Genomic DNA, 27,879 nt, shown 5'->3' on the forward strand with positions numbered 1-27,879 from the left:
TCTACCCTTCCCCCTCCACCTCAGGCTTGCCACCAACCGCAGAGATGACCTTGGGATGCCCGTGCCTCATCTTCCACTCTCAGATGCCCATGGCATGTCCTGAGTCCATGGGCGACCACTCCAGCCCGGGGGCCAGCCTACACCCGGAGCTATGCCCCTATCCAAGCCACCGCGCACAGCCACATCCAGCCACACCTGGCCACACCTGCACTGTTGGTCTTAGATCCTTTGGAGAGGGGTCAGTGACTGGTGTCCCATCAACTTTCCCTGGGAAGCACCACCCCCCACCATTGGGCTAGGGCAGGGGCAAGGCCAGGCTTGTGCTACAACCTGAGGTGGCAGTGTGGTGCCTAGACGCCCATCAACTGCCCCAACCCCCACCAGTTGGGACCCAGGTCCACATGGAAGAGATACTGTGCGAGTTTTTGCTGGCAGCTGTGGGAGAGGGTTCTGAGGGCTCTGCCTAGTTCCATTCTCTGTCCATGTCCATTTCCTTCTGGCCTGACTGACTCCCCTCCCCTCCCCTCCCTTCCTCTCCCCTCCCTTCCCTCCTTGTCCCTCTTGTCTCCCCTTCCCTCCCCTCCTTTCTCCTCCCCTCTCCTCCTTTCCCCTTTTCTCCCCTCCTCTCCCCTCCTCTCCTCTCCTCTCCCCTCCCTGCCCCTCCCCTCCCATCCTCTCCTTTTCTTTCCTTCCCTCCCTCCCTCCCTCCCTCCCTTCCTCACTCCCTCTCTTCCTCCTTACTGAGCACTTACTAAGTGCAGGTACTATACCTAAGCACCAAGAATCCAGTGGTGACATATGCCGCTCTCCCTCCTTGGGAATGATGTGGACTGGAAGGGACGGTACCCAATGAATCGTGCAAGTGATTTCAAACCAGCACCTGAGGTCAGGTTCCGAGGGAGAGGACCTTGACCCAGACTCAGAGCAGGAGCTGATGCTCACTGTGGCCTCTGAAGGACACAACACATAGCCAGGTGGAGGGGCCTCCTGGGCAGAGGGAACAGACGACACGAGGTGGCACGGACAGCGAGTGCTGGAGCTTAGGGCCCTGCAGGCTGCAGCAGGACCCACAGTGCTCTTCAGATAAGAGCCTGGGTTGGAGGGTAGAGGGTGGCTGTGAGACAGGCTGGGGGACTCAGCCTATCCTTGGCCTGTCCCCCTCCCCTTGTCCCCTTCCTGGACCTGAGACCCCACCAATGGATGTGCCTACAGATGAATTGCGGCGACCAAACACAGTCCAGGTGTCAGGACACTTGGATTCTAGGCCTAGTCAGGCATCCCTCCCCCTCCCTGGCCCTTAGTTTTCTTCCCATCTGTGAAATGGTCATTGAGGACCCAAGAAAGTTCTTTGTTGTCAAGCTGGAGCCAGGAGGATTCAGTGGCTTTGGAGAAGTCAGGCCTACACGTCAGGCAAAACTAGGTTCAAGTACCAGCTCCACCGCTGTCTAAGTATGTGCCCTTGGGGATGTTCGGTCATCTCTCGGGGCCTCCGTGGTCTCACCTTGTAAGATGGGTCTATGATGGTTCCTACTGCACAGGGCTTTGGGGAACCTTAGACAGCAAAGTGGACGGTGCGTCGTCAGCCCTCAGTGTTAGCCTCCGAAGTCATTACTATTATCACTCAGTCATTGTGTAGGTCTGACCCCGGCACAGGACAGGAAGGTGCAACAGGCCCTCGGGGGCATGGAGACAGAGCAAGTGTTCCCCAGGCCAGCCTGGGCCCAGGACCGGATTGGTCCCTGCACAGCTGGGCGTGTAGAGTTACGGAAGGGGGAGGGGACACGCCTCTTGAATTGCCCGGAATTGCTCTGTCAGCTGTGGGCCACCCAGCCCTGCCCTGACTCAGGGTTCTTTCTTAGGCAGGTGTGTCAAACACCCCAAAATACACGCGGGCATAATAGTTTCCCTTTTCCCTGCCCGCTCGCTGACTACATTCTCTTATCTGGTTAAGGAGCTCACATGTACTCACTGCAAAAAGAGTTATTTTCAGAAACATATTCCTCCAACAAATATTTATTCAACAACTACTATAGGCCAGGCATTGTTCTAAGTGCTGGGGTACTTAGAAGAGTGGATGAAACAGCCGACAGTCTAAAGGCTGTAGAGCAGGGATCAGCAAACTGCCTGGGGGCCAAATCCAGCCAGCAACCTGCTTGTAAATAAAGTTTTATTGGAACACAGTCATGCCCACTCACCAACATATTGTTTGTGCTGCTTTCTTGGTAACAATGGCAGAAGGGAGTAATTGGGACAGAGACGGTAAGGCCCCCAAAGCCCAAAATATTTCCTGTCTGGCCTTTTACAGAAAATGTTTGCTAGACTCTCATGTAGATTAGCAAATAAAGAACCCCTTTCGGATTTGTTCTTAATTCATATGATAGCATCGGAGGTAAGATTTAGTTAATTTTACTTAATTTTACCATCTGATCATACTGAGATACAAAATTACAAGAGTGGATACTAAATAAAATCATCAATAATCAAAAGACAGCCTGTGACCACAGACAGCGCCACTGGTAACAGTATGCTGTGGAACCTTCCAGAAGTTTTCCTTTGCTTATCCTCCCATACATTTATTTGTGTTTGTTGTTACAAAACTGGTGTCATAACATACATGCTGTTTTGTTTCGTTACCTTTTTTTTTTTTTTTTTTAACATTTGCTAGTATAAGGCAGACATCTTTCTGTGACAGTAAATGTTCTTTCTAAACATCATTTCCTGGGGCTGTGTTTATTCCATTGTGTGGATATACCATATTGTATTTCACCAGTTCCCACCTTATTGGACTTTTAAGTCATTTCCAGCATCTTGGCGTTGATAACCAATCCTGCAGGGAGCGTCCGTGTGTGGGGATGTTGGCAAGCATGTCTGATGATTTTCTTGAGATAAATTTCTGGAAGTAAAATTGCTGAGTTGAGGATGTGCATGTTTTGCGTTTCGGGACATGTTACGGCTTGTTGAAACACAGCCCTGCACGGCGTCTGTTATCCTGGTCTCCAAGCCTGGGGGTTCCAAAGCTGTCCATTCTAGGGCGTGAGCTGAGGCAGTCCTGGGGTCCGTGAAACAAGGACCCAGAGCTCTTCCCCCACCAGCGGTTTGGAGCTGCAATTGGAGCTGCTAGTCCGAGCAAGTGGTTTTTAAACCTGCCAAGTTCTGGAGGCTTTTTAGGGCCTTTTAATGTTCATTTCCTCATCAGAGCCTCTTGAAGCTCCCTGAAAAAGGTGGGGGCAGGTGGGAGTTGGGAGGCTGGAAGCCAAGGTAGGTGAGGAGTCCAGAAAACTGGGTTCCAGTTCCTCCAATACTGCCTCTCCCTCATCGCGAGAACTAAGAACCATACAGCAATGCCTGTCTCTGCCTCAGTTTCTCGTCTGAAAAGGAAGGCCTCCAGGTTCCTTGTAGATCCAGACGATAAGATTTGATGATCCTCATTTGACAAGTGACAGCTGAAATACGGACTGGGGGTGGCTGGTATCCATCAGAGGTGCATGTCAGAAGACCAATGACCCCAGGGGTGGACTTATTTGGACACGTGTGTTTCCCCAACAAACGGCTCCTTAGCTCATCGTGTGTTTGCAGACTACCTGGTAGATATCTATTTGCCTGCCCGTAGGAGGGTTTTTATAGCAGCCTGTGAGGCAAAACTGAATTGGGAGGACATCCTGCCTTAAAGCTAATAAGAAATTCTAACTTTTAGGAAGTGGTTAGAAGTTTGGGGCTCATTTTTTTTGTGGTTGATCTCCCAGCATTGTAGTCTTGGGAGCCAAGTTCAAGCCTTGCTGGCGTGAAGTGCTGCCAGGGTCTGCCGATGTGATGTGACATGAATCATTTGCCATCCACACAAGGTTACCAGGGTATTAACTGGAAAAAGTGCTGATAAACAGCGTGCTTTCTTAAGCCTCATTCATAAGATGAATTCCCTTAAATAATCCTAACCACTGCATTACTCCAAATTTGGGGGGGTCTATGAGAAAGAGTAGTGACTGCGATGGCCTTCAACAAACTATTTAACATCTGCTTTGCCTAGACATTGAGGCACAGAGAAGTCAAGTCACTTGCCCAAGGTCACACAGCTACTATGGGATGGAGCCTGGATTCAAATGTAGGCATTATAGCTCCAAAGACAGTACTTGTCCCAGGGGAGAGTGAAAAAACAAACAAAAACATAATTGCATTGTAATGAATATGTTGTGGAAAGTTCTACGGCAGAGCTGTCCACTAGAACTTTCTGCAACTGTGGTCATGTCCTGTATCCGTGTTGTTCAATATGGTGGCCACCTGTGGCTGTGGAGGTCTTGAAATGTGGCTAGTGCCACTGAAGAACTGAATTCTTAGTATTTTAAAATGTTAATTAAATTAAATGTAAATAGCCACACGTGACTAGGATCTACTGTATTAGCACAGATATAAAGTTGCGGCCTAGGAGACACCCTGCGTTCTGCCCCTGAGCCAGACTTGGTTGGGGCAGAGGTCAGGGGAGGCTTCCTGGAAGAAGCACCATCAAAGTTGAAATCTGAACCACAGATTGCAGGTGGGCTGCTCCAGCAGCTCTAGAGGTGAGGGAACCAGGATTGAGAGTTGTGAGGGGAGAAAAGGCTGGCGCAGTTGGTGGGAGGGCCTAGGAGGGACCCGGGATGGGGGTCCACTGGTGGAGGTCCCATAGGCCATCCTTATAAGGTATTTGGAGCTTTACCCTGAGGGCCCCTGCAGGTGCAGATTTCGGTGTGGGAAAGTATAATGGGAAGAAAATATACGGGATGGGGCCAGAGCTGAGGGAGGCAGGGAGAGCCTGGATCTGGACGAGGCTGGACGGAATGTTCTGGAAGGAGACATTGAAGGACTTGAGCACTGATATGGACGTGAGAGTGACAGAGGATCCCAGGATACTGCCCTCTAATGCTGAGTCTGGCGTTAGGCGGTGGAGGGAGAAGACGTCCTCCTTGATGGTGGGACTCCAGCTCCCTTGGCGGGACTGCCCACAGACGGGAATGGATGGAAGCTCGTGTGTTTGCTGGACACCATCGACCCAGCCATCCCCTGGGCCTCCCAAAGGAGGTCAGGAAGCAAGGCCCCTGCCCCCTGCCCCAATTCCACCCTCAGCATCCTGAGGAACTGGCCATTCTGATTTCCAGAAGCCCCACCTGCACGTCGCCCGGTGCTGAGAGATCCCCGTCTCTCAGGGTTTTGAGGACCCGAGAAGAATCACATTTCGCCAAGGGTCCATCCTCCTGCCTGACTCTGGGGAGAGTCATGAAAATAGTTCCGATCCCTGCATCTGCTGTCCTGAGCACCTGTTACGTGCCGGCCACGGAGCTTAACACTTTCCAGAGGTTATTTCTTGAAGCCTCAAAACAACCCTTGTGTTTTGGATAGAAACTGAGGCTTGGATGGGTGGAGTCACTTGACCAGGACACACAGCTGTAAGCTCCCCCCACTGTAAGCTGTCCCTCGAGTGGTCACCCCTCTGCCTTCCGCTGAGTTTAGCAATACAGGGCACGGGCCTAGCATCCAGCTTGCAACCCTGTGCAAACTGTCCGAGACAATGATGTCAGTTATACCGGCAGCAATCCCTAAGTCTCCAACCACTGACCTCTGAATCTGACTCATGCAGGTGATTAAGTTAGGCTGATTCTATCACATCTTTGAAAATAGTATTAGCAGCTGGGAGCGCGCTCCGATGACCACTTCCATTCCCCGTCACAGGGAGAAGTCTGTCAAGGGTGGCGGGCATCTGAGAACATCAGGTGACCTTTCAAAGCAAAAATATCCAAGTTTCCCCAAGTGGGACTGACTTTATCCCTCAAGTGTGCTAACAGCCACCCTCGTGCCGCCTGTGGGTTTGCAGATCGGGCAGACTGTCCCAAGGCTGGCTGGCTCATCAGGCACCAAAATAAACTTGCCCTTGACCTGGCAGTTGTATACCCAAGGATTTCTCCTGTGGGCATGATCACAGAGATGTGTCGCTTTAACCTCAGCGATGTTTGTCCTATGGTCGATTACTACGGTGACAATCAGGAACCTAAACGCCCTGACACTTAGTGATTGGGTAAACGAACGCTGCTGCGTCCATCCAGTGGAACAGTCTTCAGCCATGAAAGATGATGACCTAGATCAACGGACCCAGGGAAAATAGTGGATGGGACGATGTCATCGCGTGACAGATTATCTCAAAATGTTATTCCTGCACTTGCCTAGAATCTTTCCGTTTCACAACGCAGGTGTATTATTTTGGTAACTATAACAAGACAAGGCTTCTACAGGCAGTGAAATGAGGGTTGTTCAGAGAGTGGCTGTCATTAGGGTCTGCCAGTTAGGCCGTTTACCAGAGGTGACTGAGAGGTCTATTCTGAATCCCCATCCCTGCATCCCCTTGAACATCATGGGGTACACAAGTGTCCCCAAAAGGTGACAGAGAGAGTGGAAAGGAGGTGGACATTTATTGGGCAAGGCCCTGAACTAGGAGTTGCCACATGGGTCCTCTGATTGGCATGCATGCCCTTAGAGTGAGTACCGTTTCTTCACGGAATCCTTATAACTTCTCTGTGCCTCAGGGAGGTGAAGGCCCTGAGGTCACACAGCAGCGTTTTTCCCCACCCTCTTGCTTGTTCTACTGGACTACGGATGCGTGCTCTGCTAAGGATGGTTTCATAGCTGGGAAGAGGAGTGCTCCCCATTAACTGCTGAGGGACAGTCAGCCCACCTGCACTAATGCCTGCTGGGTGCCAGGCAGACTCTGTGTGGGGAACAGATGATGGAGCACCCCGACCTATGAAGGGTGCGTCATCTGAGTTACGGAATCTCAGAGACTTGCGTCCGTGTTGTGATCCCTCTCGAATGCCTGGCACACAGTAGGTGCTCAGGAAATGTTTGTTGAGTAAATAACTTTTCCTGGTAGAAAGATGAATCCAGGGTAGGCAGGAAGAGTTCAGGAGGAAGAGAGAACTGTGGGTTGCAATGGCTTTGGGTGGGAAGGATGGATAGGAAGAGGGAACAGCACAGGTAAAGCCAGAGGCCAGGAATGTGTGAGGTGTGGGTGGGATATGGTGAGTAGGTCAGGGACAGTAGGATAGAGGGTTGTTTGGGGGTAGGGGTGGGAGATGGGACTAAACAGGACATTTGGGGCTCAAGTGCAAGGAGTGTTGGATTTCAGTAGGAGACCAATAGAGAGCCATCAAAGATTTTGAGCAGGAGGGGAATGCCCTGAAGCACCTTCCAGTGAAGCACATTCCTCCTGACGCAAATGGGGCATAAGGAGTGACACATCATTCCCTGTTGGTGTTTCTGGAATAGGGGGCAAGTTTGCTCTCACCCCCTCGCCCCTATCTCCTTCCATATTCCTCATCCACTGACCTCAAGCTATCAAAAGATGGTGTCTGGGAACATGCTTCAAAGCTCAGAAGCCAAGGCCATCTGGATCGTTCCGGTGCCAGTGGCCGTCCAAAGGGTTGGAGTTTGGTTTCATCTTGAGTGCTCCGTCTTCTCCCAAGTGAACAAGTTGAGAAGCCAACAGTTCATTTATTTAATGGAGATCTATGGGCTCCTCACTGTCTGCCAGGCACTGGCTTGCTCTGTGGCCAGTTCTGTGGTAACCAGCACCCTCTCCAAGAGTCCAGGCCGAGGGCAGAGACAGGTAACTGAACAGGCAGTGACAGAACGAAGGGACCCAAGCTGCGTGGGGCCCAGTGGTTACCAATTCAGACTTGGGGCCCAAGCCCCCTGCCGGGGTTTGACTTCCACTTTGCCACTTATTGTCTACTTGATTTAGCGCATGTCACTTCAGCTCTCTAAGCCTCGATGTTCTCATCTGTAAAATGGGGAATGTGATAAGCTCCAATCTTTGAATTGCCGGGGGACTGCAGTTCAGCGAGGTGATTTGTAAATTTTAGCTTGGTGGCTGCCTGGCACAAGTTCAGTGCTCCATGGATGCTGTGGGGATGGTTCTGATGGGGGAAGCATGGTGGCAGTGGGAACCCAGGGCGGGGTGCGCATGGGGGCGTGCCCTAACCAGACTGATAAGTTCTGGGAGCTCTGAAGGCAGAGAGAAGTTCGGCCTGGCTACAGGGTGAGGTGGAGAGAGGTGCACTGAGGAGGGTGGCGGGGGGAGGGGGAGCACCCAGCGGGACCTTGCGTGCTGGGGAGGGCGACCTCTTCATCCCAGTTTGTCCAGCTGTAGCACTGACAGCCCTGCCTCCTGCGATATCGGGCAAACCCAGATGATTGGTCACGCTAGCACCCAGCCAAGACGTCTGGACCCACCTCTGAGAGCAGGAGGGAGCTTGGGGTGATGCGATGCGATTTGTGTGGGTCCCGATACTAACCTCTTGTCTGGCTTGTTCTTGCAGGACCAGCTGAAACAGTGTTTCACCAGGCGGCCCCCCGAGGCCAAGGACACCGATACCCTTGTGCAGGAAGCCGACAGCCAGTATGGGACGTGGCCGGACCAGCGCCAGAGTGGGGAGAGGTAGGTAGCGTGAGTGGGGCTCTTGGCTGCACGGCGGGGCTTCTGGGGGCGGGGCTTCTGGCTGTGGGGCGGGGCGTATGGGGCGGGGCTTCTGGCTGTGGGCGGGGTTTCTGGGGGCGGGGCTTCTGGCTGTGGGCGGGGCTTCAGTGTGGCCCACCTGCCTCCTGATTTCTACTAGAACCTGTTTTGTCTGTAATTATGTGAGTAAACCAGTCTTGTAAAAAAGAAATTTAGAAAGTACAGAAAAATATTTTACAGTGATCTATGAAATACTCAGAATAGGCAAACCCAGAGACAGACAGCAGATTAGTGGTGGCCAGGCGCCCCCTGCTGTCTTCCAGAGGCACTGCAGCGCCCCCGCTCTGACCGTCCCTGGAGCCGCCGTGCTCCCTGTGCTGGGTAGTGGTGCCATCTGCTGCCTTTTTAGTGGTATTTCCCTCATTTTCTCGTGGATTTGGCTCAATGCCACCCCTTCCCCCCAAATCCTTCCTATTTCAGGTAATAAAACCATCCCAGAGCTGACTGAAAGCACGGCTGTGCTCCTGAAGCAAAACACCCGTACACCTGGGTTGAAGCGGGTCTTGCAGGATACACCTTCCTCCCGGGGACGTGGTCGCTGGTGGGCCCGCTCCCCCTGCCTCCGGGTGGGGCTTTCCTGTGCTCATGACTTTGGTGTCGTTTTTACGGGCAGGGAGAGCCTTTTTAATTTGACGACTTGATTCATTTATAGGTTTTCTATCTTATGTGGTTCCCATTATCCAGCGGCACTTGAATCCATTATCATGGGGGGAAATTCCAGAAGTAGGAGAGGGTTGAGGAGTCAGTTCTGGAGTCAGTTCCGCCGCTTTGGGCAAGCTACTTCGCATCTCCGCGCCCCAGTTTCCTCATCTCTGCTGAGGTTACTATTTCATTTCGTGAGGTTAACCCTACCTTGTAAGACCATGGAGGTTATAGGATTATAAAATAATCCTCGTAGGATTATGGAGAGGATTAAAAGGCAGTGTTTAGCACAGTGCCTGGCACTGGTAAGTGCTCAATAAATCTCGATGGAATGCCTGTACGGATAAATGAATGAAATAATGCAGTCATTTGATCCACAGCAGTGATGTCCAACGGAAATACAGCGCAAGCTGCGAATGGGAGACATATATGTACTGTTTATGTTCTAGTAGCCACATCAAGAGTAAAAAGAAACAGGTGAAGTTAATTTTAGCAATGTGCCTTATTGAACCCAACAGACCCGGAATACAATCACTTCAACCTGTCATCGATATAAAAAGTTATTAACAAGATATTTTACATTCCTTTTTTTACTCAACGTCTTGGACATCCAGTGTGTACTTCGTGCTCACGGCCCATCCCAGCTCTCACTTGCCACACTGCAAGGACCCGATAGCCACGTGTGACCAGCAGCTCCCATATGGGACAGTGCAGGGTTAGAGGGTCTCGAGTGGGACGGGACCGACTCCCCCCATTCGCACCTGCCCAGGTGTTCTAGCGGCACCAGGAGCTGTACCTGGCTGTGTTCAAAATGGTTCTCCTACTGGGATGGTTTGCTCCTGTTTCCTGGTGTACACGGCACACCTGCACCCTACCTCGTGCCACCTCCTTTCCTGGTCATCCAGCTTTCCCTCCCTTCCTTTCTCTCAGCTTGGCTCCTGAGTCCCCGTCCCCGGACAGCAGTGCCACATCGGCTCGGAAGCAGCCCTCCAGCAGCCGCCTGTCCTCGCTGTCCTCCCAAACGGAGGCCACTTCAGCCGGGGACCAGCACGACTGCTCCAGGGACCAGCGGAGCACGAGCGTGGACCGCTCCAGCACCGATCTCGAGTCTACCGATGGGACGGAAGGGCCACCCCCGCCGGACTCCTGCTCTACAAAGAGAGTGGACGACTTCTCCTTCATCGATGTAAGTGGGTCACCGGGAGCCCGTTGGAAAGAGTCATTGCTTCTGAAAGGGATGTTCTCGCGTCTCTCAGTGAACTGCCCCTTGCGGGGGGTAGAATCTGCATGCCAGGCACCCCTGTGGTGGGTGCATAAGACACGGTCTGGAATGGAACTGATGTCTGCATGTGGCTTGGACCTGCCAGACACCAGCTGTGTGTCTTGGGGCAAATGTCTTCACTTCTCTGAGCCGCGGCTTCCTTACCCACTCGTAAGCAGCACAGTGGGTTCCACAGCCTCAGAAACAGTCACCCGTATTCCAGTGTAAACTGCCCTCAGCCTGCACCTGCTCGGTAAGCAGGACGTCTGATCTCACCCCTGGGATTCTGCCTGAGGTTTCAGTGCCAGGTGTGCAGAGTGGAGTTTGCTCAGACCGATTCTGCTGGGTGTTCTTACCAAGTTCTGGCCTGGGGGGACGTGTCCCTGGCGCCAGGGGATCCAAGTCTCTGTAAATCGTTAGTAGTGGTTCTCGGAAGGGGAGACCCTTCAGGCACGGGCAGCCCTCGAGGGAGTCCCCAGGGGCAGCCGTTAGAACTCAGCTCTTCCGGGTTCGAAGGAGACGCGCCCTCCGAGACGCCAGCTGCCCAGCTACAGCTGTCTCCTGCTCCAGCTCTTCCAGACCTGCTCGGTCTTCTTCCTCCCCTGCCCCACGAACCCCACCTACAGGAGTCAGGCGGATTTTCCTTTTCTATCCTTGAGACATGGAGGTCTCATTGTTCTTCCCTGACAAGGGGGCTGCCCTCCCACCCTCCTAAAGATGCAACATCCAAAAGGGACCCACTCTCCTGGCAGTAATGCCTCATACCCACACTCTTAGGGACCGCTACCCGGATTCTCCCCAGAGAAGGAACACCACTGCTTTGGGAAGTGGGGCTTCCTCTAGGCTCAAAGGGGAGTCCCCCTCTTACATAAGTATGTGCAGGGTATCTCATTGAAACCTCTGGATAAAGGCAGAGATGGGAAAAGACACAAGTTCAGCCTCCATAGGGACAACCCACTATATATAGATATGGACATGGTGTGGATTTGTAAGGATGACTTAAGTGATGTATTTAGTTATTCATTCAACAGACATTTATGGAGCTCCTGCTACATATATGTCCATTGCATGCCCACCGTGTGCCAGGCACAGTGCTAGGGCACTCAAGCTTCATTTGATTCTTGTAATCAGCCTGCATGGTGTGTTTCATGGAAAGTACAGGCTTCCGGTATTAGGTCACTGTTGAAATGCAGAAATGCTGGCCCATGTGCCACCTAAATAGCATCTCGTACATCAGTGAAGCTGCATACACCTCTCTTGGGTGGTACCCTCAATTAATGGTTCCCTTGCTTTTTTCCCTCTTCCTCCCTGTTGCTACCAAAGCAAACCTCAGTCCTCGACTCAAGTGCCCTCAAGACCCGGGTGCAGCTGAGCAAGAGAAGCCGACGCCGGGCTCCCATCTCCCACTCCCTCCGGCGGAGCCGAGTCAGTGAGTCGGACAGCAGGTCTCCTCTGGAGGAGGAGGTCGACAGCACGTGGATGTTCAAGGACTCAACAGGTATACTCTCCTCCGTAGATACCACAAAGGACAATAGAAGGACTGAAGTTAAACACTGGGGAAAACTTCCTGACTTTAAGGCTGTAGGATATTAGAACACAGTAATATCCTACACAGGAAACTGTGATTTCTCATTCTACACAGCTTATTAGAAACTAAGTAAAAAAAAAAAAAAAAAAATGGAGGGATGCTATGTTAATTGGGGCTGCACAGGTTGCGAGGGACAGAGCCACCACTTAATAGGGTTTCACTATTTCTGTTTTTATCCTTATTAAATTCACCCTATACTCTCGTTAGGTTTGTTTATTTGTCTTTTTTCTAGATTCTCAGGTTGAAAGATCAATTTATTATTAGTCTTGTTTGGTTTCTAATGAATTATTTAAGGCTACACATTTTCCTCTGAGGACTTCTTTGGCTGCATTTCATATCAAAACCTGAGCTGAATCTTAAAGAGCAGATAGCAATTAGCCAGGGACGGGTATTCAAAGGATCAAAGGGGCAGAGATGTGTGGCAGGGCCCTCTCTAAGAAGTTCAGTGCTACTCAAACCAGAAACAGCAGGAGTCATGCTGGAAAAGTAAGCAGGGGCCAGCTCATGGAAAGTCATGATTTCTTGCCAAGGAGTTAGACTTTATCTGTAGATAAAGAGCCATGGAAGAGTTTTAAGAAGCAAAATCTTTTCTTGTAATAGAAACCATAGCAGGTGACCTCCCGCCTTTATACACATACAGCCTTTGGTCCCCCAAAAGCTACTATAGGGGCTTTTGTTCATTTGGGTTTTGTTTGTGGCAAATAGTAGGATGTCGGACCAGGCTCAGAACTGGTTGAGGGTCATAGCTTCTGACCAGATACCTTAAACAAATGCTTGGAGGGTTATCTCTCCCTCTCCCATCTCATATCTGTTATTAGAGGAAATGTTTAAATGCCTTGAGTAAGACTGCTCTCTGCACACTCTCTTGGTTTTCTGAGCCAAATTCCATGGAGTTGCCTAGAGCAAGCAATGACCAAAGTAGGGACAAAAGCACAGAAATACCCCTCAGCTGGAACACTGTAACCCCCACTCCTCCCTGTGCCCAAGCCTCTGTCTGAACCTCTAGGAGGTTGAAACCCCTCACCCTCATTCCTGGAAGAGTGGAGACAGACAGTCCATCACCCAGTAGGCTCACCTATGAGGCTGGAGCGTGGCAATGGAATTAAGTCCCAGAAAGGAGGACTTGGGATGAAGGAAGGTGGCTCCTGGTCCAAATCTGGGCAGCTCTTCCACAAGATACAGGAAGCCCTCCCCACTCTCTTCTGAGAGCATGACTTCAGTGTGTTGTTGGCTGAAAGCACTTCTTTCTCCTTTCCTGCCTCTGACAAAGAGAAATAGAAGAAACTCTATTTCCCTAAATTGGAATGAGCCAGGAGCCCAGGAGGTGCTCTGTCTGTGCCTAGTCCCAGGAGGAAACCCATGCTGCCTTATTGTCAACAGCTTCCAGCAAGAGGTGGAGCTGTGAAAAAGTGAGATCTTCAAAGCAATCCTCTGAGTTTGTCCCCATCTGTAAAATGGGCCCGTAATACCTTCTGTGCAGGGCTGTTGTGAGGATGACATGAGGGACTGTGTGCAAACGACCTGGCACGTAGACCTCAATAAGTGGTGGTGCCAGTGACATCAGTGCCCTTTTCTTTGCAACAGAAGAGAAATCCCCCAGGAGGGAAGAGTCAGATGAGGAGGAGAAGCCCTCCAGGACCGAGAGGACGCCCGTCAGCCACCCCCAGAGGATGCCCGTGTTTCCCGGTGTGGACCCGGCAGTGCTGAAGGTACCAAACCTCATGCCCAGAGCTACTCTCAACCACGGCAGCAAAAAAAAAACAGGCCCCGTGTTTCTTACCCTCCCTCCCTGCAGCCCTTCCCTCCTCCCTCCCTCTCTCCCTTTCTCTCTCCCTTATTCCTTTTCCCTCCCTCCTTCCTTCCTTTCTTTTCTCTTATTTTCGAAATAGTGTAAGACTCACAAGAAGGTGTAAAATAGTACAGATTGTTCGCATGTACCCCTCAGCCCGCTTCTCATAATGATAATACCTCCCATGACCACAGTATGTGATTAAAGCCAGGACCGTGGCTGCCACTCCGTGCTATGAACAATACGACTAACTTACGTGGATCTCACCAGTGGCCCTGTGTTTCTTCATCCCCCAAACATGCCGCTCAGTTTGCTCTCATAGCTAAGCCTCGATGTACTCATCTGTAAAGTGGGCTGACAGTCCCCCACAGGCATCAGGCCCAGTGCTGGATGTCCGGAGAATAGGAATGAACAAACCCAGCCTGCTGCCCTTGAGAAATCCAGTGTGCTGGGGATGGTAGGCATATGAAGTGATCATTTCGATATCAAAGGACATGGGAAGCCAGCCCTAGACCCACATTAGGCTCTCATGAATGACACCCCAATCCCGGCTGGATTGTGGAATCCCCAGGGCAGGGCTGGGCCGCATCCTTCCTCCCTTCCCCAACCCCATCATGCATCTCTCACAATCCTGGGAGCAACTGGACTGAATTCAGTTGAGGGAGGGGACCCTCTTGCCCCCCCACCCCCCGTTCTGGGCCAGGCACTTGCAAACTCTCTCCGTGCCCCCAGCAACACTGCACAACGTGGCTCATTGCTCCCATTGTGTTGAAAAAGGAATGAGAGTGAAGAAGGCTGGGTTGTGTCTGGAATTTCTCAACTGGGTACCCCACGCAGCCACAAAGCCTCCTATGGGAGGGCCATGAGTTTGCTACTCCATCAATGGACGGCAGTTTCACTTTTCACGTCCTGTCCTGCAAGAAGGGAAAGTCAATACACAGCAGATACACACGCTTGTCCCTGTAATTGGTTTTACGGCCCTTCAAAATGTGAATGTCTGGCAGCCACGGCAGTAGGCCAGAGATGTTCTAGCCTTTTTTTTTTTTTTTTTTTTTGGCATCAGAACAAATGCTATCTTATAAGGCAGCCTAACAGGCGGCAGCGGAAGGCCCTGTTTACAGGAGGGGGCTGCCATGTGGACTCAGGCCCTGACCACAGCTCAGACCCACTGCATTCTGGGAAGATGAGTGTTCATGCAGGCTCCCTGGGACTGGTGGCAGCCACATCTGCTCTGACCACTCAGCCACGGGCAGCATTCGTTACCAATCGGAGGAGGCTGACAGGCTCCTTCTGGAAAGAACCATGAAGTTGGAGTCGGGCAGACCAGTTCTTGAAAACCGTGCAACTTTGGGCAAACTGCTTCACCTTTGACCTTCAGGCTTCTCCACCGTACAATGGGGAAACCTAGGTCATATGACTTACACCCGGTACAGCCCAAACGGTGGCTGCTCAGGGCACAGAGCTGTCAGGAGGACAGGGGTGATTACCACTGTTATCGGAGGCCATCCCAGTGTTGTGTCAGACAAATGTCACCTGCCATCATCACACACACCGGGTCCCCCAAAGGAATTCTGTGCGTCTAAGTCATTCCATTCCAGACGTGCCTTCCAAAAATGGGTGAAAATCCACCCTGTCTTTTTCCTGTGGGTATCTAATAGTCAGAAACTTCATTTTATTCAAATGGGTACAGGAGCAAGGAGCGTAATAGGGCTGAGCCTCACCTGCGAGATGGACTGTTGTCTCCATCTCAGGATTCTCAGGAATTTAAAGGAATGTTCTGTGCTGAGGACACTACAGATGGTGGCTCGGCAGCCAAAGATCATTTGTGTGGCTTTTTGGCGGTGGTTCTTTGGTCCCAGTGGTCAAGGCTGGCTGCCTGGGGCTACAAGCCTGACCTCTGATTTTTCTTTGCCTCCAAAGTCAGTCAGCATCGCCCCCTGCCCCTGTTGTCACCATGCAGTGACAGTGCCATTGGATGGGACCCTTCCCCAGACCACAAGCAGTTATAGACTCAGCTCTCTTCTGTCCCCAGGCTCAGCTGCACAAGAGGCCAGAGGCGGACAGTCCCAGCGAGACCCCCAGCTGGGCCCCCCAGCCCAAGACCCCCAAGTCCCCCTTCCAGCTGGGGAGTCGCGTGCTGCCCTCCAGTGTGGAGAAGGACGAGAGGTGAGCGTCCTTGGGGGGTGAGGACCCCCGCCCCAGACTCAGGATGCACTTCTGGGGAAGTGCTTCCTGGGTTTTAGAGCTGAATGGAGGGAGAGCTCCAACTCTCCTTTCTCTAGCAGCAGAACTTTTGTTTCCATGAACTCGGCACTTTGGTATCTACAAAATAGAGGTGGAGAAGAGGGCCAGGAATCAGGCAACTGGTCTCACTTCCCTCCTCCCTTCACTTCCTATGCGGAAATCCAGGGCTCTGTTGGTGGAAAACTGATCTAGTCCAGCCGTCTCCAGACTGATGGGGAAATAGGCATTTACCCTCCAGGGAGGTGATTTGTCTCAGGAGAATAGGAGAGACCCGGGAAGACAGACAAAAGGGCACAGCCATGTTAATCAAGAGAAACTTAACTCCATTCCTCCACCCTTGGTAGAGCAGCTGTCCCATTCCTAGACTAGGTCTGCTACCCGCAGACATGAGCACGGCACAGCTCCTGCCCGCAGGGCCTCCAGACCCAGGCACTGCCGCAGCTGGGGGTGGAAGTTAAGAGCACAGCTCTAAGTCACACAGCTGGGGCTTCACCCCAGCTGTGCTGCTTAAGAGCTGCATGACCTGGGAAAAGCCACTGCCTCACTGTCCTCATCTGTAAAATGGGTTGACTAATCATCCTAAACTTCCAGGGTAGTCATGAGGATGAAAGTGTATAGAAAGCCCTTGGCGCTTGAGCTGGTGTGTAGACACGCTCAATAAAGAACAGTGGAATTCTTACGAGTCCTATTAACAGACAAAAGTTAGGGATTAGTCATAATGGTCGCATTGTCATATAATAAGTGCTATGATAGAGTAGGGATTGTCAAACTAGAGCCCACAGGCCAAATCCAGCCCACTGTCTTTTTTTTTAAATGAAGTGTTATGGGCACACAGCCACACCCACTCTTTCACGGATTGTCTGTGGCTGCTTTCCTGGTACAACTGCAGCGCTGACTACTTTGTAACAGACATTGTATGACCCACAAAGTCAAAAACACTTACTACCTGGCTCTTTATGTTACCCTCGTGACAGAGGGAGGCAGAGGAAGGGCTCAAAACCCAGACTTCAGGAAGAAAGGTGTGGGGAAAGGCTTGCGAGAGAAGGAGACGCCTGAGCTGAGTTACGATGAACACAGAGATGGCCGCGTGAGGACATCCCAGGCTGAAGGCACAGCATGTGCAGAGGCCTGGAGGCCCGATATTGCCAGGAGCTACAGACAGCAGATGATCGGAGCACATAGTAGCTTGTGGGAAGCCGAAGGACAAGCTGAGAGAGACAGGCCATGGCTGAGATAGAGCCTGTCTTGCTCTGGGGCCGCAGATTCGCATGTCCGGCTCTGGCTCTGGTGTCGGCATTTCGGCTGGAAGAGCCCCCAGCCAAGGGTCTCAGGGGTGCCGCTGGAGGCCTGGTCTTAATGCCTCCACCGTCAGGCAGTTTGCTCGGGGTTCCCCAGACTCCTAACTTCCCATGGGGCCTGTCCGCCCTCGAAGATCCCCACCCCACCCCCCGCCAGGTCAGCACCTTCCCGGAACCCGCCAGGGCCGCGGGGTATGGACCTTTCTCTGAGATCAACATAAGGCAGGTCTTAAGTGTACCTGTGTTTACTTATGAAAGTCATATGTGCTCACTGGAGAAATTTTGGGAAATATGAAAAGAATAATAAAGCAGAAAAGAGCATCATCCATGATCTGAGTCCCCCCCCCCCGCCCCAAAGACCACTGGTATCAATGTGTGGGCATCTCTCCTTTCTTTTTTTGTTTTTGTCTAATATAGTTAAGATTATAACTTGTATGAAGCTTCTTTTCTGGTGACATGTTTCATGTGACTATTTCCACATGGCCATTACCCAGTCTTCATAAACAGGATTTATTTTCTTAAAAAGGTTTCAAAAAATGATGGCTTTATTGTTTTTGTTAAAATGGGATGTTCTCATTACAAGTAATTCTGAGAACACAGAAAAGCATATAAAGAAGTAAAAAAAAAAAAAAAAAGCCCCAAAAATGTTACCGTTTACACAGTAGTTATGCAAATGTATTCCCTTTGAGAAAATTCGTTGAGGTCTACATGTGTGGTTTGAGTACTTTTCTGTAAGTGTGGTTCTTCAGGTTTAAAAAAAGGTAAAACAAATCTTAACTCCCTAAAAAAAAAATCACTGGTCTTATTTAGTAAACATAAGACATTGTTATGTCTTATAGGCATGTGGGGTGTGAGTGAGTGTGTGTGTGTAGAGATAGAGATAGATAGATAAGACAGACCAGATAGATAGATAGATAGATAGATAGATAGATAGATAGATAGATAGATAGATAGACAGTTTATTTTAAGGAACTGGCTCACAAGATTGTGAAGGTTGGCAAGTCATAAAACCTGCAGAGTAGGAGGGCAGGTTGGAGACCCAGGGAAGAATTGATGATGGAGTCGAGCCCCAAAGGCCATCTGTTGGCAGAATTCCCTCTCAGTGGAGGGAATTTTTTTTTTCTTTTAAGGTCTTCGACTGATTGGATAAGGCCCACCCTTATCCATGGAGGGTAATCTGCTTGACTCAAAGCCTACTGATTTCAATATTAATCTCATCTTAAAAAAATACCTTCACAGAAACATCTAGAATAATGTTTGACCATATCTCTGAGTACTATGGCCTGGCCAAGTTGACATAAAATTAACCACAGGCATTTACATGGGTAGAGAGATAGAAAGATGAATGGATGTTTGGGTGAAAAATGGATGGATTAATAGACATAATTTTACGTAAGCATGACTGTATAGTTGCAAGTGATTTCATCGAACGGAAGTACTGTGATTTATTTCACATTCGCATTGGGGGGTGCTGTGGTTAATTCCTGTTTCTTGCTTGTTAATCATGTTAGCATGGGCATTTTGCCTTGGCACGGTGGAGGAAAAGTTGGGTACCTCACAGCCCTGCCTGCAAGGCACCCTCGGTCTGGCTCACACCTGACTCTCCCTGGCTTTGTGGTTTCAGATCAGAAGAGCCCTCACCCCAGTGGCTAAAAGAACTAAAATCTAAGAAAAGGCAAAGCCTGTATGAGAATCAAGCTTGACCAGGTATGAATGGGCTCGGGTGGGGAGACCTGGACAGAGCCTGCAATCCCAGAAGTCAGGAACATGGGCGGGGAGGCAAAGGTTCAGAGATTTGGGATGTTGTACCCTGGGAAAGAGAAGGGAAAACGTAGATGTGGGTGTTCTGGATTCCTGTAAAGAGGGTTTCCTCTTAGGGAGAAAAACACAGCTGGACCGTCTGGGGTGGGTGAGAAGGTCATGGGCAAAAAGTAAGCTAGCTGGGGTTCTGGCCAGCCCTCACTGCATCTCCACTCCCTTTTAAAAAAAATGAGAGGGCGGGACATCAGAGATCAGCTGAATCTGAAAGGTTCCTTACCTCTCCGTTCATATACGACCTGTATCATGAAAAATTAATTTGGGAGAAAAAAGATTAAAAAATCAAATGACTAGATATGCCCGGGTATAGGTCCCAGACAACTTAACATCTTGGACTTCGGTTTCCCCATCTGTAAAATGGGGTAACGGAGCCCATGCCCCCGACTGGTCCCAGGCTCACTGAGAATGCACCTCAAGTGCTTCCTGTAGGTTCTAGGGATGGGAGCACGCCATGCTCCCTAAAAGAGGCTCTGAGGTGAGTAGCACAGGAGACCCTGAAATCCAGAACATTCTGACAGCAAAGCATTTTCATCACTCGCTTAGTGACAAAACCTGAGCCACTTGGGTATCCTGAGTGCTATTTAAACTCTGTTTCCCCCACTTTATACGAATACCCATACGTCACACTGCAGGCATATTATGTTTGATTATGAGGGTGCTGCATAATATATAGGCATATATGTTACATAATATTTATAAATATGTATGTATGCATATATGTGTGTGTGTGTGAATATTTGTATATCATGAACTCCAAGAAAGAATCTAAATTCGCAGCACATCTATGCTCCAGGGTTCTGGATAAGGGGTTGGAGCCTGTGTTTATTTTGTGATTAGTGCTGTACATACGACATTTCTGTTAAGCTTCTAGTAATCCATTTGAGAATGCTGAGGCTGGAACCCCGACCTGACTCTAAATTTCACGTTCATTCCAGTGTATCTGGCTGCTCGCCACCTTCCTCATCCTACCCCTCAAAACAAACAAACAAAAACCCATGTCATCTTTCCAGGCCTGTGGCTTGTGGGGATAGCTATCTTGGGGAAGACCAGAAAAGGTTTTAAGGCTTGATGATAGAGAGAAATTGGGTCACCTGTCCCCACTACTGACACCAGGACTGTCCCTTCCTCTCCACACAGGGGACACTGCCACATCTAATGAACAGAAGAAGCCTTAACTGTCAGAATCCTAAGACAAGGCCACGCTGCTGCCATTCCTTCCTGCGCAATCATTACCCGCCTGAGCCCTTCTGGTCGGGTGGAGAATGCTGTCCAGGGCCCCTCGTCCCCCTGCAGCCTCTCCCCGGATCGAGGCGGCAAGGCTTACCCTCCTCAAGCACATCTCCCCAGATAGCACTTTAGGCTGGGAAAGATGCCAGGCTGCCCCGAAATGTCCATGCTGGCGGTTTTGTTTTTTTATGTAAAAATGTGCGTTTCTGCCCACTGCAGATGCCTGCAGCAGCTCCAGAGACACATATGCGTGTTTGAGATTGGACCATCTCCCTAGGTTCTGGAAAACACCTGAATTGTGAAAGCACGTCTTCTCCCAACCCCAGGGCAGGTCTTTTTCAAAGGACATTTCCAAGGAAGAAGAAACCATTCATGTCCTGCTGTAACTGTGGTCGAAGACAATACCACTGGGCTGGGGGTGTTGATGGCTTTTCTGGCGCGTTCCATCGCCCTCACGGAAGATCAGCAGTTCTGGTTTTTAAACATAACTACCCTCGTCCTTTCACGTGTATTGGTCCTTTCAGTGGGGCTATGTACATAGTGGACCTCTTTTATTGTGTGTCATTTTCGTTTGCTTTAGAAGGTGATAAAGCAATAATTCAGCCAATTTTCCTTGAAATTTGATATGTATATATGTTTTTACGTTAAAGAACAGGAGGAAAAAGGTGTGACTACTTTGCTTGAAGTATCTGATCATCTCAGGTTATCTTATCCCTATCCATGCTTTTTAAAAAAATTCTAAGCGTCACCCTTGTGTATAGTTTCCAGGTTCCTTTTCATCTGAGCTCTGATTTCTGTGGAGTGATCTTTGTCTCTTGACCTCAAGGGTCCATGAACTGCAGCCCAAAGGGCAGTGCCTTTCCCACTCAAACATCAGACCCACCCTGAGAATCTTTTGCTCCAGAGTCTGTTTTGAACACCACCTGAGCTGCTGGCATGGAAGAACCATGCCTCAGAACAAATGCACGAATGAGGGATTCTTGTGTTTCTTCTCACCTCTTCCTTCTACCAACCCTCCCCCACCAACTCCACCTGACCAAGTGCTCTTTTTAGGTCCAAATGCAGGAAGGGAGGGGCTTGCGGAAAGCCCTTCTCTGGAGGGGAGCCAGGCCAGGGAGTCTGGACAGAAGTGTTGGATGGTAGGTGACAGAGGGTAAGGTTTGCCTGGCTTCTTTTTTTCTTGCAAGCTCTTAAGTTCATTCCCAGGAATCTCCAAGACGTCTGGGGGCTCCGGACACTCTGTACTCTGTTCTTCTCTTTGGAAATCCTCAATACCAGCCACCTCCACCAATGAAGCCCCAGCAAACATCCCAGAAATGCTTGGCTGGCCACCTTCCATGCCTGGAGTTGCCATAAACGTTGTGCCAACCTCACCTGGGAGATGCCCATTGGTGAGAATGATACTTGGGCAGTTCATGGGGCAGCCTGTGGTTGCTGAGGGGACCTGGGGCTGAGTTTCCTAATGGATTTATACACAGCACTGGCTCTATATGGAAGTGGTGGGTCCATGCACGCCCCCTCCCCCAACTTCACCCCAAAATTTGTCTATTTGTCTGCCCATCATTCTTCCTGCCTTATCTCCTTTTACCACCTCTTCCCTCTCTTGGGGGTTGGGGAGCAGGTGGAGAGCGATCTTGTTTCTCCAGGTTTAGACAAATGGCTGTGCTCTGGAGAGGGGTCGTGGGTCAGCACCATGGACAAGGGCTGGAGGGTTCCCCGCCCATCCCTCCCTGAGTCCTGTTGGCTGAGCTTTGGCTCCTGATGGGCAGTTGCTGGGCCCTGTCACCCACCCAGCCTTGTGCTTCTGGAAGTCTCATGCATCTACGTCTGGAGGGTTGGCCTTGCTTAACAATAATCTGCATTCTCTTCCTTACCCTGAGGAGGAATTGGTCGGTCAGTTCTCTGTAGCCCATTTGGGGATTCAGTTCTCCAGGAACTCCTTCAGTTGATCTGTTCTTTTGTTAAGGCCCAGTTCATATTTTATGACAATGTCAATGTAGTGCTGTCCCGATCAATTGGTCCCCTTTAGGGACAGATGCTCCTCCTGTGTTCCTGACCCTGACTTCCTGTCTGGGCTGCTTTCGTCGCTGTCTTTCTGGAGGTGGGAAGGGCCCTCTGGTACCTTCTTAGGCAGTAGGAAATGACCTGTTCTGTTCATGCACATCTCTCGATTCTCAATTAGTCATCTTTTAGCCCAAGTACACCCAAAAGGAAAGAAAACCACTTGAACATGAGATTGACCTACAGATCTTTTGCCTGACTTCCCACACGTGGATTGGAAATAAAAATTCAGTTAATTCCTTGGAGATTAGGACACACAGAACCTAGCCCTTTAAACGGCCTTCAGCAAGCCGGGAACGTCCTCCTCAATTCCTTTTGTGGTTTGCAACCTCATGTCTCCACCACAGAGCAGACAATCACTGTGGGTCAGGGGCAACCCTCTTCATGCCGGCTCCCCACGACCTCTGGATCCACTGAGATCAGAGCAGTGAGGTTAGAAGTGACCGATGCTCAGAGCCTTTGCAGACTGCTGAGCCCAAGGCACGTTTCTCCTCCTTCTAAAGTGAGTGAGCTCTTGGGGGCCAAGCAAGGGGTTGTATGTTAATTTCTCACGTTAGCCCGGAGTGTCTTTGGAAATCTGTCTCCTTTGAAACTAACTTAATATGCCTTAATCATCCGTATGCAATCAGGTCACCTGCCCTTCTCTAACTTAGCTTCCTCCTCTGGGCCTTTGGCTCTGCTTAAATGAGAGTCTTACACAGAAAGCAAATTCCTATGGATGTACAATCTCTCCCCCATCTCTCCCTCTCTCTCTCTCCCTCCTTGTCTCCCTCCCACCCTCTCCACACACACCCTTGCACATCAGCATTTTGACAGATGGTCTTTTGAGAAGTCTGTATATTTTTCTCCTCTAGTTGATCCCCTTCTTATGGTCTCTTGCCTCCGGAAACACAAGCCTTGGGCCTGTGAAATTCATGGTGAAGCCTCAAGAATCAGTGTGGTGGAGAACTCCTCAGTGCCACCAGGGAAATGCTGGTGCGGGAGGAGCCTCACGGGGTTTGGGGTGTTGGGTGTTTTGAGTGGAGCTGGCCTGACAGCCTCAGGTTGTGTAGGATTGGGGGAGAGGACAATCAGATGGAGGGGGACCTTTTCTAGGGGGACAAGCCGAGTCCTATGTTTGGACAAATGTGTTTTCTTTTGTGCATCCCAGGAAGTGAGGCCCCCGAGGTTTGCTAAGGAGCAAGAATAGAAACAGGCAGAAAACCCTGACATCCTGAACCTTCGAGGCTGTGCAAGGGATTTAGAAAACCCCTCAGTGTGATTGCCTGAAGGCAACCTCAGCTGCTCCCTCCTGGTGCTGATAGTGTTTTGTCCATTTACGTTTGTACATTTTCCGTCACGACGCCCCAGATCACCCCAGGAGCTAGGGAAAATTGCAAAGCTAAAAATCCACAGGTGTGCGGTCGAATCACCGGCCAAACTAAGTGCTTTCTGAAAAGTGACTCGGGCCTGCATGGAAGACCACCCAAGGAGAGGGCTCTGGAGCCCGCCTCTCCCTCACTGGTTTCAGCTTCTCTCCTCAGTCCCTGGGGTCCCACCCACGCAGCCCTCTCCATCGAGGAGCCAGGTGACTGTTGCCTTTGTGTAAACTAGCATTTCAGTGTGAGCCTCAGGGGAGGTGGGCAGGCAGGAGCAAAGCTCTCTGCAGTGGGAAATACCCTTCCCCCAATTGAAGGCCATGGCAAGTCACTTCAGTAACGGAGAAACCGGCTGTAGCTTCAGGTTGTGCCTTTCTTCCTTTAACACCATGTGTTAAAACGGGAAAGCTAAAGTCTCATGGCCTTGTGATGCCATGGGATCGTAGGTACAGTATGCAGGTGGAGGGAGGCACTGGGAGGAGGCAGCACCCACTGGACCTCCTGAAGGGGACCCACCTTGGTCTCCATCCCCTTCGGGAGCGGCGCGTCCGAGCTCTGCTGACGAGCTGCTATGAGTCTCCTGGTGGGAATTCTGGGCAAGCCGAGGTTCTGGGAATGTAGAGCCACGTCGAAAGCCAGGAGGAACAAGTCTCGACCAATCTGTATCTCCTTTTGCCCCCACCACCCTTCTAGACATTTCTTTCTTTTGTCTGGGTCGGTCCCTGCAGGGAGCGGGGCAACAAGCCAGGTTGTGGGGAGTCAGGCTGAGATTTCTGGCAAGTGAACCTCTCAGCCTCTCTCGCTTTTCTGACAATCTCCAGTGATGTCCCACCTGCTCGAACAAACCATGCCATTGTCTAAAGAAGAATGTGAGCTTTTTAATGATCTCACTCCACACAGCCTTATCAATCCTGCACATAAGGGACTTACGAAAGTCATATATTATGTCAAATGGAAGGGTTTTTTTTGTACTGCGTTTCCTAAATCGTTCCAATATCCTAGAAGTCATGCCCTTCCAGGATGACCTTGACCCTCAAAATATGTATATTTTCCTAACCTGTCTGCTGGGTCCCATCACCAGATCTTTGAGTCCCTTTACATAAGGACCTCGAGCCCTGCGTGTAGGAAAGTTGGGTCTCCCGCCTACCAGTGTTCTCTCAGCTGCCTTACGAATTCACAAGCCCTAGGAGTTTCTGCACAGAAGGCGGACAAGAAGCACTTTGTCCAATCCCAGAGAGAACCTCTCATCGCGTGACTGAGAATTCATCGAGGAAAATCTCTATTTTTAATGTTAAAATAACGGGGCTCCCCGGTCCTCACAGAGCATTGGAGGTTGACAAGTGCTTTTATAGTTTGTAACTGTAGAGAGGTTTCTTACGCACATGCAGAGCGGTGGGGCATCTAGTCCACGGCCTTCGAACAAGATGACCTTCGCATGTACAAAGATGTTGCATTCAGACTGAAAATAGCAAATAAAGCTCTGATGCAAGTTGCACTGGGGAAGTTGGAGTGTCAGTGTGAATGAATGGACCCTTCCCAAGCAGCTGAGCCGGTCGCTTGTCTGTGCGGAGCTGGGGGCCTGGCGGCAGGAGCGGGTGTCCTGGGAGAGGGGGGCCCGTGGACACAAAGCAGCATCTCCATTCAACCTGGGGTTGAAATCCTCATTCTGCCCCCTCCTGGCTGAGGGATGTCTCTCAGCGTCGGTTCTTCACCTTGGGAATGGTGATTGCGACCTGACTGGGCAAGAATTGAAGGCAGTGGCTCTCATGTGGGTGGGTCGTGCTCCCAGGAGGACATCTGACAATGATGTCATTTTTGGTTATCACAAGGAGGGGAGGGAGATGCTGCTGGCATCTAGTACGCAGAGGCCAGGGTCGCTGCTCAGCATCCCACAATGCACTGGAAGTCGGATCCCACCACAAAGAATGGTCCGGCCCCGCATGGCAATAGTGCCGCGGTTGAGAACTCCAGATTAAGGAAATGTGGCACCTGAAAGTGCTGGGCGCATAGTAGGTCCTCGGGCTCCTAAAGGTCCTGATGGGAGGGAGTCACGCCTGCAGGCTGTCCCCACTTCTCTCTTTTCCCCTCATATCCCTAGCAGGTAGTGGGTCGAAACCAACTCTTTTCACCATCACCCCCCAGAAGTACCCCCTTGGTCTGAACTGTCCTTAATAGGCAGGATCCTCGGTGAATAAAAGTAAGAAAGTGATAGACTGGAGTGCTTTGCTTTCATGAGCTCTCAGTGGCTTCCGTAGAGAGAGGGTTCTCCATTTACAGAGGAGGAGACTAGCTCTGAGACCTTTAGTAGGTCCCACAAGGTCATACAGGTCCACTTGTTTCCCCAGTGCAGCTGTCACCCACACTGTCCTACCAGCACCTCAGCAATGCGAGGTAACTGGGTTTTATGATGATGACGAGGATTTTTGCCAAAAACAAACAACAAAAGAAAACCCTGTTGCTTAACAATTCACTCGTTTGTCCCTCTTTTTATTCATTTGATAATCATTAGTAAACACCTACCACAGACAAAATTATACTTTGTTACATACTTAAAACTGCAAGGATCTAGTTTTTTGGTCCTAAATACGGTGACTGTGATAGTCGTCTTTATTTCCGTCAAGGCTACAAGCTGGGCCCGGAGCAGGTCAGCCCCCCACCCCTTCTGCTGTGTGACCTGGGTAAGTGACTTAACTTCTTTGAACTCAGTTTCCAAACTATCTGTAAAATAGGGATCATAATTCCTCCCCAAAAGACAGCTAGGTGAGGAGTAAACGTAATGCTCATGAAGCTGACACAGTGCCCTGCACATGATAGGTCTTCAATAAATGGTAGCCATTGTACATAGATGCCTTTTACATGAAGAAAATCAGTCTTCAATGGGTCTCTTACAGCTTCCCATGGAAATGAATGGATTCACCGAATTTGGAGGGTGTGTTTAAAGTGATGTGACATTTAGGCCACATAGCCCATAGAAAATTTGATTCTGGAGTCCCTCACTTTAAGAACTGCAGCCTTTCCAAGGATGTCCTGCACCCCAATAGGAAGATGGTGGCACCAAGAAGTCAAAGGGCGTGGGGGTGGTCACTGGAGAACTCCCATGCCCCTCCCCCCAGTGCTATCAGGCTTCCCACAAGGCCGATGAGGTCCATCTGTCCCCAGGAAGTCATCAGAGGCCCTGGCTGAGAGACATCGAGGCCCTGGGGCTCCCTGGGCCCGCTATTGGAGTGAAACAGCCCGAACAGAATCGGGTGGACAGACCGCTGCCTCGGCGAGCCAGGATGTGCTGGGCTGTCAGAAAGCATGCATAAATAGGCTGCTCCTTGCAAAGGCAGACTGTCTGCAGACGGTGCTGGACCCTCTGTCCTTCCTAAGGCGACAGCGACAGGTTCGTTCTGGGATGAGCTAGGCAGGGCGGGGAGGCGAGAGCTGCCCTAGTAGGCTCAGACCTTTGGTGGTCTCCATGGGACGTCCAGAGCTGACCCCTGTATGAGCTGGGGATCCACTTGAGGGTTGGAGCCAAGAGGGAGGACCCACGACAGCCACCACGCCCAGCTGGTTTCAGAGGGCAGTGGCCAGGGTCGAGCCCCAGGGCGTGTGCTTAGGGCAGGGGACCTGCAAAGACCCAGCACAACTGAGGGAGGGGGCTGGGCAGCCCTCGCAGCAGTGTGTCAGGGCCTGTCCTGAGTGTATGGGTCATGCAACTGTGTGTGGCGGGAGTGGGAGTGTGGGAGCTGTGGGTGGGTGGCAGCCGAGTGTGGGGTGTAAATGTGGGTGCCTGTGGCCCACTGTGGAAGTCTAAGGGTGTGTGTGTGAAAGAGGCTCTTTGTGTAGTGGGTGGGACGTGACTGTGTACAGTGACCACGGGAGCTTGTGTTAGTTTGTGTGTGTAGGCATGCGCGCGTGCTGATAAACGGGAGAACAGTCCCGCGTGTGTATGTGTGTGTGTGACAATCAGGAGAACCCTGCCCCGTGACTACTACCAGGCCTATACTGTCCGTCACGGTCCCTGTAGGGATGAAGGGGAGTGGTTTGTGCCTGTCTGTGTCTGAGTCTCTTT

General features: G+C 50.7%; 1 protein-coding gene across 7 annotated transcripts in view; it reads left to right on the forward strand.

Moving 5' to 3' along the window:
* Positions 1 to 25,317, forward strand: part of KIAA1671 — a 188,612-nt gene extending 163,295 nt beyond the window's left edge. For 4 of the 7 annotated variants that reach the window (XM_081036552.1, XM_081036553.1, XM_081036557.1 and 1 more), the window contains 7 exons: positions 8,340 to 8,458; positions 10,109 to 10,364; positions 11,763 to 11,937; positions 13,612 to 13,736; positions 15,849 to 15,982; positions 18,983 to 19,065; positions 20,314 to 25,317. In XM_081036552.1, coding sequence (XP_080892678.1) covers positions 8,340 to 8,458; positions 10,109 to 10,364; positions 11,763 to 11,937; positions 13,612 to 13,736; positions 15,849 to 15,982; positions 18,983 to 19,061 — 888 coding nt within the window. In that variant the 3' untranslated portion in view covers positions 19,062 to 19,065; positions 20,314 to 25,317. The remainder of the gene's footprint in view (positions 1 to 8,339; positions 8,459 to 10,108; positions 10,365 to 11,762; positions 11,938 to 13,611; positions 13,737 to 15,848; positions 15,983 to 18,982; positions 19,066 to 20,313) is intronic. The other 3 variants (XM_081036554.1, XM_081036558.1, XM_081036556.1) reach the window with 3 other exon arrangements.
* Positions 25,318 to 27,879: the final 2,562 nt, after the last annotated feature.

Source organism: Rhinolophus hipposideros (assembly GCF_964194185.1).
Source record: "Rhinolophus hipposideros genome assembly, chromosome: 24".
Taxonomy (NCBI): Eukaryota; Metazoa; Chordata; class Mammalia; order Chiroptera; family Rhinolophidae; genus Rhinolophus; species Rhinolophus hipposideros.